Genomic DNA, 15,201 nt, shown 5'->3' with positions numbered 1-15,201 from the left:
GGAAAAGGCAAGGAGATAGATTCTTCCCTAGAGCTTCCAGAAGGGATTGCAGCCCTGCCAAACCTTGATTTTTAGTTCAGTGAGGCACATAGTGGACTTCTGACCTACAGACTGTAAGATCATAAATTTGTGTTGTTTTAAACCACTAACTTTATGGTAATTCGTTACAGAAGCAATAGAATACTAATACATCTGTAACCAGTTCTGTTTACCAGCTTGCTTTATGCTGAGAGTTCTCAGTCTCTGCTCTTGACCTCAGCTCATGAGATTGAGAAGATAAAAACCTGAATTAAGAGCTCCTTCATTTTTCTACCATCAAACTAACAAAACTATCAGTGTTTGAACACAGCTTTTACAATTGTATACTTTAAGAGTGAATTTCATGGCATGTGAATTATATCTCAGTTTTGTTTTAAAAAAGGCCTTCCTGGGCTTCCCTGGTGGCGCAGTGCTTGAGAGTCTGCCTGCCGATGCAGGGGACACGGGTTCGTGACCCGGTCCGGGAAGATCCCACGTGCCGCGGAGCGGCTGGGTTCGTGACCCGGTCCGGGAAGATCCCACATGCCGCGGAGCGGCTGGGCCCGTGAGCCATGGCCGCTGAGCCTGCACGTCCAGAGCCTGTGCTCCGCAACGGGAGAGGCCACAACAGTGAGAGGCCCGCGTACCGCAAAAATAAATAAATAAATAAAAATAAAAAAGGCCTTCCCACTCCAACATTATAGAAAATATTGTGGGAGTTCTCATTGATGTATTCTTCCTATGAAAATTGAGAGTTTTTGTTTTGTTTTTCCTCAGCAGCCAGGTAGTGTGTGAACAGGTCAGTTTAATGCTGTCAAGGGTGGGTTGTATTCTTTGTTAAGGCTGATCCCTTTCAGTTTTGCCCTCACACTCAGTGGTAACCCTACTGCAGTCATAACCAGCATGGCCAGCCTTGGAAGGTCTTGAAGTCCAACCCCTGTCTCCCTCACATTGCGTGGTATTCTGTGGTTGCTAACATCTCTGTTTAGGTTTTTAGCCTTTTATTTTCTGCTTTCTACTGAGATTCTGGAGTCTCACTCTGCTCAGGTAGCAGTTTAGGAGTTGACTAGCATTTCGTGGCAAAATTGCATGCCAACTTATGGTTCCTATGTGTCTACAGTTTGACCCTCATGTGCCATCTACTTTGATGGCCATAAATTCCAAGCACTTTCTTAACCAAATGGAACTGCCACTTTCTGCTAAAACTTTTATTTTCCTGTGCTGTAAATTGGCAAGTATTCTTGGAGAAAAGGCCAAGTGAATGTGTTTACCTTATGTTCTTCCCTTCTTTCATATATACTTGCCCCTCAAGACTTGCCTATATTGCTGCCTAATGCCTTTAAACAGCTATTTTGTTTATCCAGATTTTGCAACCAAGAAGTTATTCTGGTATAAGTACTCTGTCAAAACTGGCATTGAAGTCTTCCTCTTGCCTTCTTTATGTCAGTGTTCAGGCATCTCTCTATTTCCGTCTCCTCTTCTCCCTCACTTATCAGTAGTCTCTCTTCATCTCCCTGTGGGATTGTTACCATTGGCTCTCAAGCATATGCTACTGTGTTTCTGTGTTTTAAAAAACTTGCTAAATACCACATTCTTCCTATTACTCTACTGCTGTGGTTCTCAACTGAGGGCCTTTTTATATCCTGGGGACATGTGGCAATGTCTGGAGACATTTTAGTTTGTCACAACTAGGGAAGGGGTCCTCCTGGCATCTGGAGGCCAGGGATGCTGCTAAAATCCTACAATGTAAAAGATAGCTGCCCACAACAAAGAATTGTCTGGCTCCAAATGTCAGTACTGCTGAGGATGAAAAACCCTGCTCTACTGTTTAGCTTGCCTTCATAGCCAAACTTTTCCAAAGACCTGACTGTATATGTTGTCTCCATTTCCATGTCTCCCTTTCATACTTTCTTTAACGTTTTAATTTTTCTCAGGTAATGCTCAGGTGATTTTTCAAGGTCAAATAGTGCTACAAAGCTTATAAAGAGAACAGCAGTGCTCTCTTAGCACCCCTGTACTTAGTTATAAGTACACCTTACTGTACTTAGTTATATAGTTTTGGCCAGTTAGGTGATGATGGAACAAAGATGGGTTTTTTTTTTTTGGCTAAAAAGACAAAAAGCTGGGCTTTCCAGGTGGCGCAGTGGTTGAGAATCCGCCTACCAATGCAGGGGACACGGGTTCGAGCCCTGGTAGGGAAGATCCCACATGCCGCGGAGCAACTAAGCCCATGTGCCACAACTACTGAGCCTGCGCTCTAGAGCCTGTGAGCCACAACTACTGAAGCCCATGTGCCTAGAGCCCATGCTCTGCAGCAAGAGAAGCCACCTCAATGGGAAGTCAGCGCACCGCAACGAAGAGTAGCCCCCGCTAGTCACACTAGAGAAAGCCCGTGCACAGCAATGAAGACCCAATGCAGCCAAAAATAAATAAATTTATTAAAAAAAGAAAAAAGTTAATCAGTCCATTTTTCTGTGGATTTTTCAAATCCACAAATTTGGACAAATCCACAAAAATGGACAAATTTTTCAAATCTGTCCATTTTTCTCCATCTCCATTGCCACTTCTGTAGTTGGTCCAGCCTAACTACCCTCCCAGCATTTCTAATCTTGCACCCATTCCAGTCCTTTCTCTACATAACAGTGAGAGTGATCTTAAATTCTAAATCAGATCATGTTACTCTCCTGCTTAAATCCTTCAGTGGCTTCCCATTAGTCTTAGAATTAAATCCAAAGTTCTACAAGACTTGAATAATTTTTCGTCTTTCTCTAGTCTCATTTAATGTCCTTCACACAGTGCTCCAGTCTTCTTTTAATTCCTTAAGCACATGCTTTCTGTTTCATCTGCTTTTAATGTTCTTTCCACAATTTCCATAGTTATTTCATCTTTCAGGACCTAACTTCAATGTTATTTTCTTAGAGAAATCTTTCCTGATTCATCCTTAAGAAAAATATGTCCCACCAATAATTCTGTATCACTTTACCCTATTTTTTCCTTTATGGAAATTATTTAATATATTTACATGTTTGTCTACTTTGTATGTGTGTGTGACATCTGACCCAGTAATCTATAAGCTCTATAAGGGCAGGCATCATGTTCATTATTGTATTTCCAGGGCTGAACACAGTATTTGGCATATAGTAGAAGCTCAATAAATATTGGTTGAATGATTGAATGACCTGATGACTATGGGGACACCCCTTTTCCTCCAAGTGTTTCTTCTTTTAAAAATTCTATTATAGAGTTGAAGAAAATGTTATACACATTCATATACACTCCATCTGGATTTACAGTGAACATCTTGCCATATTATCTTTCTCTATTCCTCCATATATATATATATATATATACATATATATGTGTATGTATATATTTGTATATGTGTGTGTATAAATTTATCTACATATGTCTATATTATTAGTAGCAGAAGTAAACCATGTGAAAGAAAGTTACAGTTACATTCATCTTTAAATCAGTGCTTTTCTTCTGTGAACAAGATCATTCTGCATAGTCGTGATATTGTTAAATATAACATTGAAACGATGATGTGTTTTGATTTACAGGCTATGTTCAAATTTCCCATAATATCTTTTATTGCTTTTCTTTTTCTTTTGCTTCAGGATCCAGTTAAGGATTTCATATTGTATTTGGTTGTCATGTCCTTGTATTTTAAATTATTCTTATAATTTAAAATAATACTCTTATTATTTTATTAAATTTATATTTTAAGTGTTCAAGTTGTTTATGGATTATGATACAGATGTGTCTGATTGTTCATAATTAGATTTAGGTTATACACTTCTGGCAAGAATAGTACAAAGATGTTGATGTACTGTATGTCACTGCATCATGTCAGGAAGCTACATATCAGTTTTTACCATTATTTATGCAGCTAAATTTGATCACATAGTTAATATGTACTTGATCTCTTCATGTAAATGTAATATTTACTTGATCTCTTCATGTAAAGGTATTCTGTTCCCTTTGTAAATAATAAACTATTTACTTTAATACTTTGCACATGTCCTGTTTACCAACAACCTTTTACCCAGTATTTTTTTAAATTGAACTACAGTTGATTTACAATGTTGTGTTTCCTGTGTATAGAAAAGTGGTTCAGTTTATCTATCTATCTATCTCTTCTTTTTCAGATTCTTTTTCATTATGGTTTATTACAGGATATTGAATACAGTTCCCTATGCTATACAGTAGGACCTTGTTGTTTATCTATTTTACATAAAGTAGTGTGCGTCTGTTAATCCAAAGCTCCTAATTTATCCTTCCCCTCGCCTTTCCCTTTTGGTAACCATAAGTTTGCTTTCTATGTCTGTGAGTCTATTTCTGTTTTGTAAATAAGTTCATTTGTATCATTTTTTTTAGATTCCACATATAAGTGATATCATATGTTATTTGTCTTTCTCTTTCTGACTTTATTTAGTATGATAATCTCTGGGTCCATCCATATTGCTGCAAATGGCAATATTTCATTCTTTTTTGTGGCTGAGTAATAGTCCATTGTGTATATATATATATCTATATCTATATATATATATATAGATATAGATATGTACCACATCTTATTTATCCATTCATCTGTCGATGGACACTTAGGTTGTTTCCATGTCTTGGCTATTGTAAATAGTGCTGCTGTGAACATTGGAGTGCATGTATCTTTTTGAATTAGAGTTTTCTCTGGATATATGCCTAGGAGTGGGATTGCAGGATCATATGGTAACTCTGTTTTTATCTTTTTAAGGAACCTCCATACTATTCTCCATAGTGGCTGCACCAATTTACATTGACACCAACAGTGTAAAAGGGTTCCCTTTTCTCCACACCCTCTCCAGCATTTATTATTTGTAGACTTTTTGATGAGGGCCATTCTGACCCGTGTGAGGTTATATATTATTGTAGTTTTGATTTGCATTTCTCTAATAATTAGCGATATTGAGCATCTTTTCATGTGCCTGTTGTATGTCTTCTTTGGAGAAATGTCTGTTAAGGTGTTCGGCCCATTTTTTGATTGGGTTGTTTGTTTTCTATATTGAGCTGTATGATCTGTTTGTATATTTTGGAAATTAAGCCCTGTTGGTCACATCGTTTGCAAATAATTTCTCCCATTCTGTAGGTTGTCTTTTCATTTTGTTTATGGTTTTCTTTGCTATGCAAAAGCTTCAAGTTTCATTAGGTCCCATTTGTTTATTTTTGCTTTCATTTCCATTACTCTAGGAGACAGATTCAAAAATTGTTGCTGCAATTTATGTCAAAGAGTGTTCTGCCTATGTTTCCCTCTAGGAGTTTTATAGTATCTGGTCTTACATTTAGGTCTTTAATCCATTTTGAGTTTGTTTTTGTGTATGGTGTTAGAGAATGTTCTAATTTCATTCTTTTACATGTAGCTGTCCAGTTTTCCCAATACCACTTATTGAAGAGACTGTCTTTTTTCCATTGTATATTCTTGCCTCCTTTGTTGAAGATTAATTGACCGTAGGTGTGTGGGCTTATTTCTGGGCTCTCTATTTCATTGATCTGTATGTCTGTTTTTGTGCCAATACCATGCTGTTTTGATTACTGTAGCTTTGTAGTATTGTCTGAAGTCTGGGAGGGTTATGTCTCCAGCTTTGTTCTTTTTCCTCAGGATTGCTTTGGCAGTTCTGGGTCTTTTGTGGTTCCATATAAATTTTAGCGTTATTTGTTCTAGTTCTTTGAAAAATGTCATGGGTAATTTGATAGGGATAACATTAAATCTGTAAATTGCTTTGGGTAGTATGGCCATTTTAATAATGTTAATTCTTCTAATCCAAGAACATCATCCAGTAATTTTAAACATCTATTAATGGCCCTTGCCTGAATGAATTATTACATTGGTAATAATTTCATTATTCCCTCTCTCTCTCTATATATATATTAGCTGCCATTTTTTTGATAAAGAACTTTCCTTGTCCCCAACACATACTTCTATTTAAAAAAATGTCCTCAGTAGATTTCATTTTTATTCTAATATATTATTTATTACTGTTATTATTTTTTTTTAAATCTCAAATTTGGCCAATGGGAAACCCCTCAAAGTGGCTCCTCTGCCTTTGGAGACAATGACCTTTCGTCCAAAGACATAGCCAGCCTGAGAAGACTCTAGAGGGAGGGAGCCAGGAACATGCATAACCGTTCCTTCCTCTGACTTCCTGCTGGAAGTCGAAGCTTGACTGAAGTGCCTTGATGTAGTTCATATAGGTCAGTTTTCCAAGTGCAGAGAGCAGTATGGAGAAAGGTAGAGAGTGAGTCCAAAGGGACAAACAAGATATCTGGCAAATGTATGCATATATAGAGTCATGGACCCCTTGAAATCACTATGTAAACCAGAGGTTTGAAACCTCTGTGTTATTTAATCCCGTTTGCTAGTAGATCTACTGAGTGCTAGCAGTGTATGTGGTTTATTTATGTCTTATATGAATGTTACTTTCTACTCTGAGATTTCTCTTTGAAAAAAATTCATCAGCTCTTATTCTCAATTTCAGTATTTCTCAACAGTGCTCCTCATTTCACTTTTAAATATAAGACCAAGTAGTCTTGATCCTCAGAGTCCTCCATAAATAGCTCCATCGCTCTTTTCATCTAGGAGATTAAGATCCAAAATAGTTTCAGACACTTCAGTCACCATTCTGTTGCTAATATCTCTAGGGAAGAAACAATGTCTGTTAACTTCTTTTTTCTGATCACTCATCTGTTTTATTATTTTATGAGACAGTTTCATCACAAACATTGTATTTGGGATCGAGCATTTACTGAGTAATAAAAAAAGGCTTTATGGCCCCAATTACTTCTTAATGGGAGTTAATTACAGGGCCTCTCAGTGAATCAGAACCATTGTATTGTTATAGCATCTTTGTATTTTTTTAGTATGTTTTTTAGCCAAATGCATAATCTATTGCGTAATCCAAATTATTTAAATTTTGGTAGATTGCTATTAATTTCCCCTCTAAATTTCACCTTTTATCTGTGTTAACAATATCTTCTTGCTGAGTGCCACGTGTTTCTTCTTGTTTGATAATATATCCCCTCTCTAACATCAGGTAAGCTCATTTCTATTTTAGTTTTTAAATGTAATATTCATTTCACTACTTTTTAGGATTTGTTTTCATAGATCACATTTTCAAAGCTAAGCTTTCGGACTTAACCCCTACTTTTTTCCCTAGTTTTATAGTGGGAGCAAAGTAGTGTTTACACAACCTAATTAACTTTACAAATAATGTTCTATTATTGTTATTCCTCTTCAGTCTTTTCTGAATTAATTGAACCTCAGTTATGAAGTGTTTTTAAATATCACTTCTTATTTATGAAATTCTAAATATCAGTATTTTTTAAAGTGCATCAGTTATTACTGTAAGCCAGATTCCTAAGATGGGATATTTCATATTACTTAAAAGATTTAATGAGAATACTTTTTAATATGTTACTGACAGTTTTTTTCTTTCTTCAGTGAGTATGACATTAACATGTCTCCTTATTAACCAAAAATCTTAGTGGTCTTCTGATAATCATTTTGAATCTTATAACCATTTTTATCATACTAAAGATGTTGAAATTATAGGAGATTTGGGTTCAATATTTATTCATTAATTCAGCCAGGCAAGCATTCTTTGGTAGGCCCTAAGGACCCAAAGATGAATACTGCACAGTCACTGCCCACAGACATATAAGCAAATATAGTATGTAATAAGGGAAAAGATATGAATAATACAGTGTGGTAAGTATTATAATCAGTGTATGCTTAAGGTAGGTGAGTGACACAAAGCATAAGTAACATTTCTCGGGGTGCTGCCAGAGAAGACTTGTTAGGGGAGAAGACATAATAAATGTTTAATAGATGAATAAACACTAATAAGTAATAAAACACTAATAAAGGACATAGTTCTATGCTGTGGGCTCTAAAATTCTATTATTGGGAATTCCCTGGCAGTCCAGTGGTTAGAACTCCGCACTTTCACTGCCGAGGGCCTGGGTTCAATCCCTGGTTGGGGAACTAAGATCCTGCAAGCCATGTGGTGCAGACAAAAAAAAAAAAATTCTATTATTTTATTTAAACATAAGTTAGGGAGAAACTTAGACACTTGAAAATGCAACTAATGTTATGAGGTTATACAGCACATGCTGATTGCCAAGTGAATGATATAGTAACTAGAATTTATTGATATATTCTGCTACACAGACTATATATCTGATTACATGTAATCCTCACTAACTCTCTGAGATAGGTACTGATACTAAGGCCATTTTACAGGGAAAGGCACTTGAGGTTTACAGAGGTAAAATAACCTCCTAAGATCACACAGCTAAAATATGGTGGAGCCAGGATACCTGCTCAAGACAAGATCAGCTTTAGAAACAGTGTTCTTAATCATTAAAAAATGAACATAAGGAACCATAGGAACCCAGAGGAGAAGGAAAAACTTGCCTGTTGAGAGCATTTGGAGAAGAGTTAAAAATTAGATACATGATGGGTATCATGATGGGTATATTCCAGGCATGGGTATTGGCATACATAAGTGTTGGTTGGGCAGTATACCCTAAGTAAACTGGACCAGTATGATGGAGTAGTTCATTCATGTAGGAGCATCAGGGAAGATCAGGTTGGAATCTGAGGATGGAATGGGAACCATCTGTCAAAGATCCTGAAAATGAGTAATCTGTACTTGATCTGATAGAGAGCCATTGAGGTTATGGGAGCAAGGGAGTAATATGGAAGTCACTGTAACATAATGGTTAAGTTCTTGAGTATCATTTTCAGATTTTGTGATGTTTAGCATGCAAGTTTACTACTCTTAGGTTCCTTTGTCTTATCTATAAAATGATAATGGTAATACTATCTATCTCACAGAGATTAATTTGTAAAACCTGACATATCCAAGCATTGAGCAAATGTTACATATTATTATTGTTGATGTGTTTTAGTAAATTTAATCTGAGAACAGTGCATAGGAGTCTAGGCCTAAGCATTAGGCTGTTAGTTGAGAAATGCTTGAAACATAGTTTTAGCAGGTAAATGGAAAGGAAGGGACAAATACTAGGACTGTTTTAAATGAGTAATATCAGTATGTTAAGGTATATAGCTTTCTAAAAATACATGTTTCTTTGTGCTGTTTCATAATATTCATGTGTTCATTGTTATATCAATAGTTAATAACTGAAAACTGAATGTAACTTTATAATTTACAAAGCCACTTTGACATGTTATTGAATTTGATTCTCAGAACCATTCTGTGAGATACTGTTGTTTCCATTTTATTAAGGCCTAGAGAGGTTAAGTGATTCATTGAAGATCATGCAAATTAATAAAGGAAGCAGTTTAAAACTTGCGTTTTCATACACCTATTCTAGTGCTTTCCCCTTTATTCCTATATTATGTTATGACGAGAACTGATGTACTATAGCAGGCAACAGTATGAAACACTATTATTAGTATTTGAAAGAGTTAATATCATTTCTTAGACATCTGCCTTAATACCAAGAAATAACCAAGGCATGAAAGGAGAGAGACAAGTTCAGAGTCTACTAGTTATCTAATTCTTATATAAACCCAGTGATATTTGAATATAATCTCTGTTTAGAAGATCACAATATTAAGTGGCTATAACTTGCCATTTTAATAAACCTTCAGCAAAAATGAAAATAAACTCTTGATTTTCTGCACCAAACCATATTAGGCATTTAATACACTCTGGGTGATTGTAAAATATTTTACAATAGAGCTATTTCTTAAGTGTTTTTAAATAGTATTGATCATGAAACTTTTTGAAATTTACCATCAGGCCAATGGTGGCAGAGTCTACATAGAACTATGCTTCGTGGTGTTCTGGGAAAAACCTTTCGGCTTGTTGGCTATACTATTCAGTATGGCTGTATAGCTCATTGTGCTTTTGAATACGTTGGTGGTGTTGTCATGGTAAGTTTTTACATTCAAGAAAATAATCATTTAAAATGTGGTTTTTTTTTAAATTGAAGGAAGAGAGTGTTTGAATTGGCACTGATATAAAATATAAGAACTGTAACTTTAAATATGGTCCTGCATTGTTTCTTGCAGGGGCACAAAGGCCCTATTAATCTAATAATACTAGTTTTTACCATTTACTGAATGCTACTTACTGTGTTCTAGGATGTGTTTGATGTTTTACATTTATTAACTCATTTAATCTTTTACACTCTATGAGATACTTACTAGAAATCTATTATACACATGAGGAAACTGAGGCTCAGAAAGCTTAAGTAACTTTCTGCAGGTCCCACAATTCCAAGTAGACTTGGAATTTCAGCACAGATTTCTCTGATTTTCAAAACCCCTACTTTTAACCACTGTGAAGAGTATCAATAACTGTCCTGAAAATAAATGATTATTCTGCCTTGTGTCAACATTAAAATGTTAAGGCTGTACTCCTACCAATGCATTTTCTTAATATTGCATCATAAATCTATCAACCATGACAATACTAACCTTTTGTCATATAAATGAAAGAATAAATTGATTGATTGTTCAGTCAGTAAGTTTTGCTGTTGGTGTTGCTATTTTTATCAGGTTTACCCTAAGATAGTCACAGTCATATAATCTCAAGTTGAGCTGGAGTAATGCAAATAAATATATTTAACTGAAACTCCCCTCTTTGATTTTTTTAAATTTACATTGGTATTTCCAGTAGGCTACAGAGTTAGCAAAAAACTTGCATTGTGGTCTTTGTTTTTTCTGCCCAAGTAGGAAGTTTTGAGTAAAAAGTTTTATTTACATGTAAGTGGAGTGAATGGAGACTGTTGTGTTTAGATTTTTCAAGTTGCAATGATCATTTATTACAGTTTTGAGATATATATGAAGATAATTGTTTTACCTACTAATATGAAAATCTTTAAAGTACATCTCATTATGCCAATATTTTTCAGTAGAAAATATAAGTTGCAGCCCCATCAAATGAGTAAGCTGTTCTCTTGGAAGAAAAGGAAAGGCATCAACTCATTGAGAATAGTATGATACCACTTGGTAAATAACTGTCATGGGCACTGGATGATAGCTGACAGTAGCAAGAAAAAAAAATCATTAATTTATTCATTCAACAAGTATATATTGAGTATCAACCTTATGCCAATCACTGTTCTTGACCTTGGTTATGCAATTGGGAACATGAGAGACAAAGTCCCTGCCCTCATGATGCTTAAATTTTACGAGATGGCCAAAATTTGGAAACATAGATAATGTTATTTTATTTCTCTATTATAATATAATATTAACAAACCATTTTAAATATATTTTGCCTGTTTTTCCAGACTTGCTGGCTACTCTGTAGAGTTGAACTTATCTTGGAGCTTCCAGCTTATTATGAATCATCCTCCAAGCTTGAAGAACATTTGCTTGATTTTCTTTCTTTTAAGCCTGCTCAGATGATTTATATTTTAAAAGGTTTTCAACTTAAATTTTAAAATTGCCTTTCTTTCAGTGTTCTGGACCATCAATGGAGCCTACAATTCAAAATTCAGATGTTGTTTTTGCAGAAAATCTTAGTCGACATTTTTATGGTATCCAAAGGTAAATTCTGCCACAGGTATATTAAACTGATGGTGAAAACACACATACACATTGTGTCTTTTCTGCAGTTTCTTAACTTTAGCTTTAAAAACTCTTTTGTAAATAACCAAATTACTGACCAACTGGATGAAATTTTGGCTCAAATTTTTTCTCTCAGTTTGAGAAATTTTAATAGTTTCTTTAAACATGCAGTTCCTTGTATCGTTGTGCAAAGTAGATAGCAGTCCCTTTTATAATGTGCATTCAAGAAGCCTTCTTTACTTTTTTTTTGCGGCGGGGGTTGGGGGGTGGGTTTGTCCTAGAATGTTTTGAATAAAGAACCAGGGACTTAGGTTACATTACATTACATATCCAAATCAGTGATTTGATTTTTTAATTTTTAAAATAATCCTGCATTTCTGTTGATGACTGTCTTATTCTCTATAGTCTGTGATGAGCAGTTGGTGATTTTTAGACTATAGCACTGTATATAGCTGGGAGCCAGGAATCTTATCTATTATAAGTCTCCTGATTAATTATATTAAGTTAAAAAACTCCTTGGGAAATATTGTTTGCCACTACATCTTTTAAAATCCTAGTCTAAATGGTGTTTCCAGTCCTTGAGATACTGTTTATTCTACTTAACTCCCTGATTATTATTCCTTCTGAATGGATGTGAAGTATTAGTAATTTAGTGTATTTTCTAAAGGACACCCCTTTGATTCCCTAAAATTTGGGGTCCATTAGTTTTTCATAATTCTGAAAAAATAGATCTGTATCACATTTCATCTTCATAAAATACAAATTTTACTCACTTGAGCTGGTATTTAGCTTATAACATAAGTAGGTTTAGGCATTCCTCTTTCATTATTGTCCTTTTTAATAGTCCACTTCACATTACTGAAAAATCACCAAGAATAGTGTAAAACTGTTCTTTGTGTTTACTCGTTCTTCCACTATCTTAGATTCTGTAAATAGAAACTCTCTCTTGCTCAAGCTGTATGGTCTAGCATGGTCTGTGGGTAATTCCTCAGATCTTTTATCCGTAACAACTTCAAGATAATACCTAATTGATAGATATGGGGTTATAAAATAAAACTTATATAACAGGTTATGTTCTAGCTTCCTTTTCTTTTTAACTTGTATCAAAATAACTTATTACTGTCTTTGGATTAACTGGAGACCTAGCTTTGCTGCAACATGAAGACAAGCTTCTGTTTTCCATGCTAATCACATGATTTCACTCTCATAGTCCTTGAGCATCCTTAACAAGGAGCTGGACTCATTGGCTAAATAGTGTTTGAATGAACAGCTCAATATTGTCTTTTTTTTTTTTGGATAGATACTCTTTGCATTCAGATGGTAATACAAATAACTATATTTAGTAAACTAATTAAGATTCTTTAGAGGTTTTATTTTGTATTCTGCTCCTTCAGGGGGCCCATTAGGTGGAAGGACAGTTCAAACTTTGGCATTTATAGGAGACATACCAAAGTAACTTTTACAGCCAAGGTAGTCAGTTGGTAACTCCTACTTTAAAAACATTACTGTCCTGAGTATTTTTTTCTTTTATCTGTAGCACAGAACTCTTGAGATTTCAGGGGAATCTCTGACCCCTGGCAAGAGATCCTCTTGCTAGCTGTTTCTAAAGATAGAGTAGCCATTCATTTAGGGAAAATGAAAGTATGCATATCTGGTATCTAAAGGACATAGATTTTTCAGTCCAGTGGACCGAACACTCATACTTGAGACAACCATAGTCTCTTATGACTACTTATTCTTTCAACAAATAGTTAATGAGCACCTCACTTATAAGATGTGCTGTACCTGATAGAGAATGTTAGGCTTAGCAAGATACTAACCCTTGTTTTCAAAAGCTTACAATCTAGGAGGGGATAATAAGGATATTTATAAATGATACAGGAAAATTTCAGTCTTAGTTCTATTAAGTTTCTTTTAAAATCCTATTTGAAAGAGTTGAGAGTCCAAGGTTATATATTTTGATTTAAGCTCTGTGCCTATAATATCTGGTTAGACCACCAGAAATACAGTATACAGTAATGACGCTTTCTATTAAAACACCTTGACTGAATTATGATTTTTACGTTGCCATTCAAGTGCAGAGTTTGTTTTGAGGATCATATTGATTATTTTGTCAAAACACTTAAGCTGAGGGCTTCCCTGGTGGTGCAGTGGTTGAGAGTCGGCCTGCTGATGCAGGGGACACGGGTTCGTGCTCCGGTCCAGGAAGATCCCACATGCCGCGGAGCGGCTGGGCCCGTGAGCCATGGCCGCTGAGCCTGCGCGTCCGGAACCTGTGCTCCGCAACGGGAGAGACCACAACAGTGAGAGGCCCACGTACCGCAAAAAACAAACAAACAAACAAAAAAAACAAGCTGAATAAAACTCCCATGGAAAACATTTCTTTCCCCAAAGCTAGCCAAAATCAACTTTGTTAGTATGTTACATAGGTTACAATATTTGCAAACTTACTCATCTGAACAGTTCCATTGACATGGTTCCAGTTGGTTGGAAAGAGATACTTTATAACATTTTCAAACAAGTGTAAGCCTTATATTGCACTCCAAATTATAGAATTTAGTGTTTTAATAGCACTAAACTCTTATCAAGAATAACCTCAAGAAATGACTGTTCTGAATACTGTTGCTGTATTTTCTGTAAAAGTTCTGATGAAGATGGTATCTTTACCCTCCTTACATAAGTATCCTTCTTGTATATTCCTCTTTAACTTAGTTGTTAAGGAAAATTTTGTCATACCTCCCAAACTAAACTTTATTTTATTAGGTAATGATTGCCATGTAATTAATCATAATTTATTTTTTGACCTGACTACCAAAAGATTTGAACTCATTGTAATACTTATATATAGCAATAACTAGGTTTCTGATTTAACCATCATCTTCCTTTTATTTTTGTGACTTTTGATATTGTTTTGATATATGCATCTTTTATTACAAGCAACATCAAATTATTTCCTGAACCTGGTACAGATAATAAGTAAATATATTAAATCCTTTCGATTGTGAGGAACAGAATTCACTTATTGCTCATTTCATGCAGAAAGAGCATTGTATTCTCTTTGGTTGAGGCATTAGTCATATTTTTTTATCTCCTTCTTCCTTTCCAATTTTCAATATCTTCTTAGTCTTCTGATACATGTAGATTGTTATTTCTTCCATGAATCCTGTCTTCCATATGTAATCATATCCATATTGGTTCTATATGTTTGATTTGCCAGTTTATTTTTTGTAATATATGTTTGGACAGCTTTTAGCATTTTATTTGGCTGAGTCTTCTGATATTTTTTCTCAAATATATGTCTTTTTTGACTGTACTGTAAACTATCCAGGCTATATAATTTATATGCTGCAATTCCTCAGTTCTTTAAGCTCTAGGGAAACACAGATGATGTTTCTACCTTTTTATGTGCTCTAGAGTCAATCAGTGCTACTGCTGGGCAGTCAAATTTGCTTGGTTAATTTGGTGGTATTTACACGGAATTGTTTTTTCATAGTTTTGGTTCTAAAATTTGGACACAGAAGTAACACTGAGTGGGTATAGTGCAAGAAGATAATTCTCATGGAATTATCAGAAATTTTAGAATCTTCTAATAGCTTTTC

The 15,201-nt window shown here is 35.1% G+C and overlaps 1 protein-coding gene across 3 annotated transcripts in view; it reads left to right on the top strand.

Annotated features, from left to right (window-relative positions):
* Nucleotides 1-15,201, top strand: part of IMMP1L (inner mitochondrial membrane peptidase subunit 1) — a 73,740-nt gene that overhangs the window by 37,435 nt on the left and 21,104 nt on the right. For all 3 annotated transcript variants that reach the window (XM_060018640.1, XM_060018638.1, XM_060018641.1), the window contains exons 3-4: nucleotides 9,825-9,958; nucleotides 11,493-11,581. In XM_060018640.1, the coding sequence (XP_059874623.1) occupies nucleotides 9,854-9,958; nucleotides 11,493-11,581 (194 nt within the window). In that variant the 5' untranslated portion in view covers nucleotides 9,825-9,853. The remainder of the gene's footprint in view (nucleotides 1-9,824; nucleotides 9,959-11,492; nucleotides 11,582-15,201) is intronic.

Source organism: Delphinus delphis, chromosome 8, assembly GCF_949987515.2.
Source record: "Delphinus delphis chromosome 8, mDelDel1.2, whole genome shotgun sequence".
NCBI classification, from domain to species: Eukaryota; Metazoa; Chordata; class Mammalia; order Artiodactyla; family Delphinidae; genus Delphinus; species Delphinus delphis.
The sequence above is the reverse complement of the archived record's forward strand: the minus strand, read 5'-3'. Positions and strand labels throughout refer to the sequence as shown.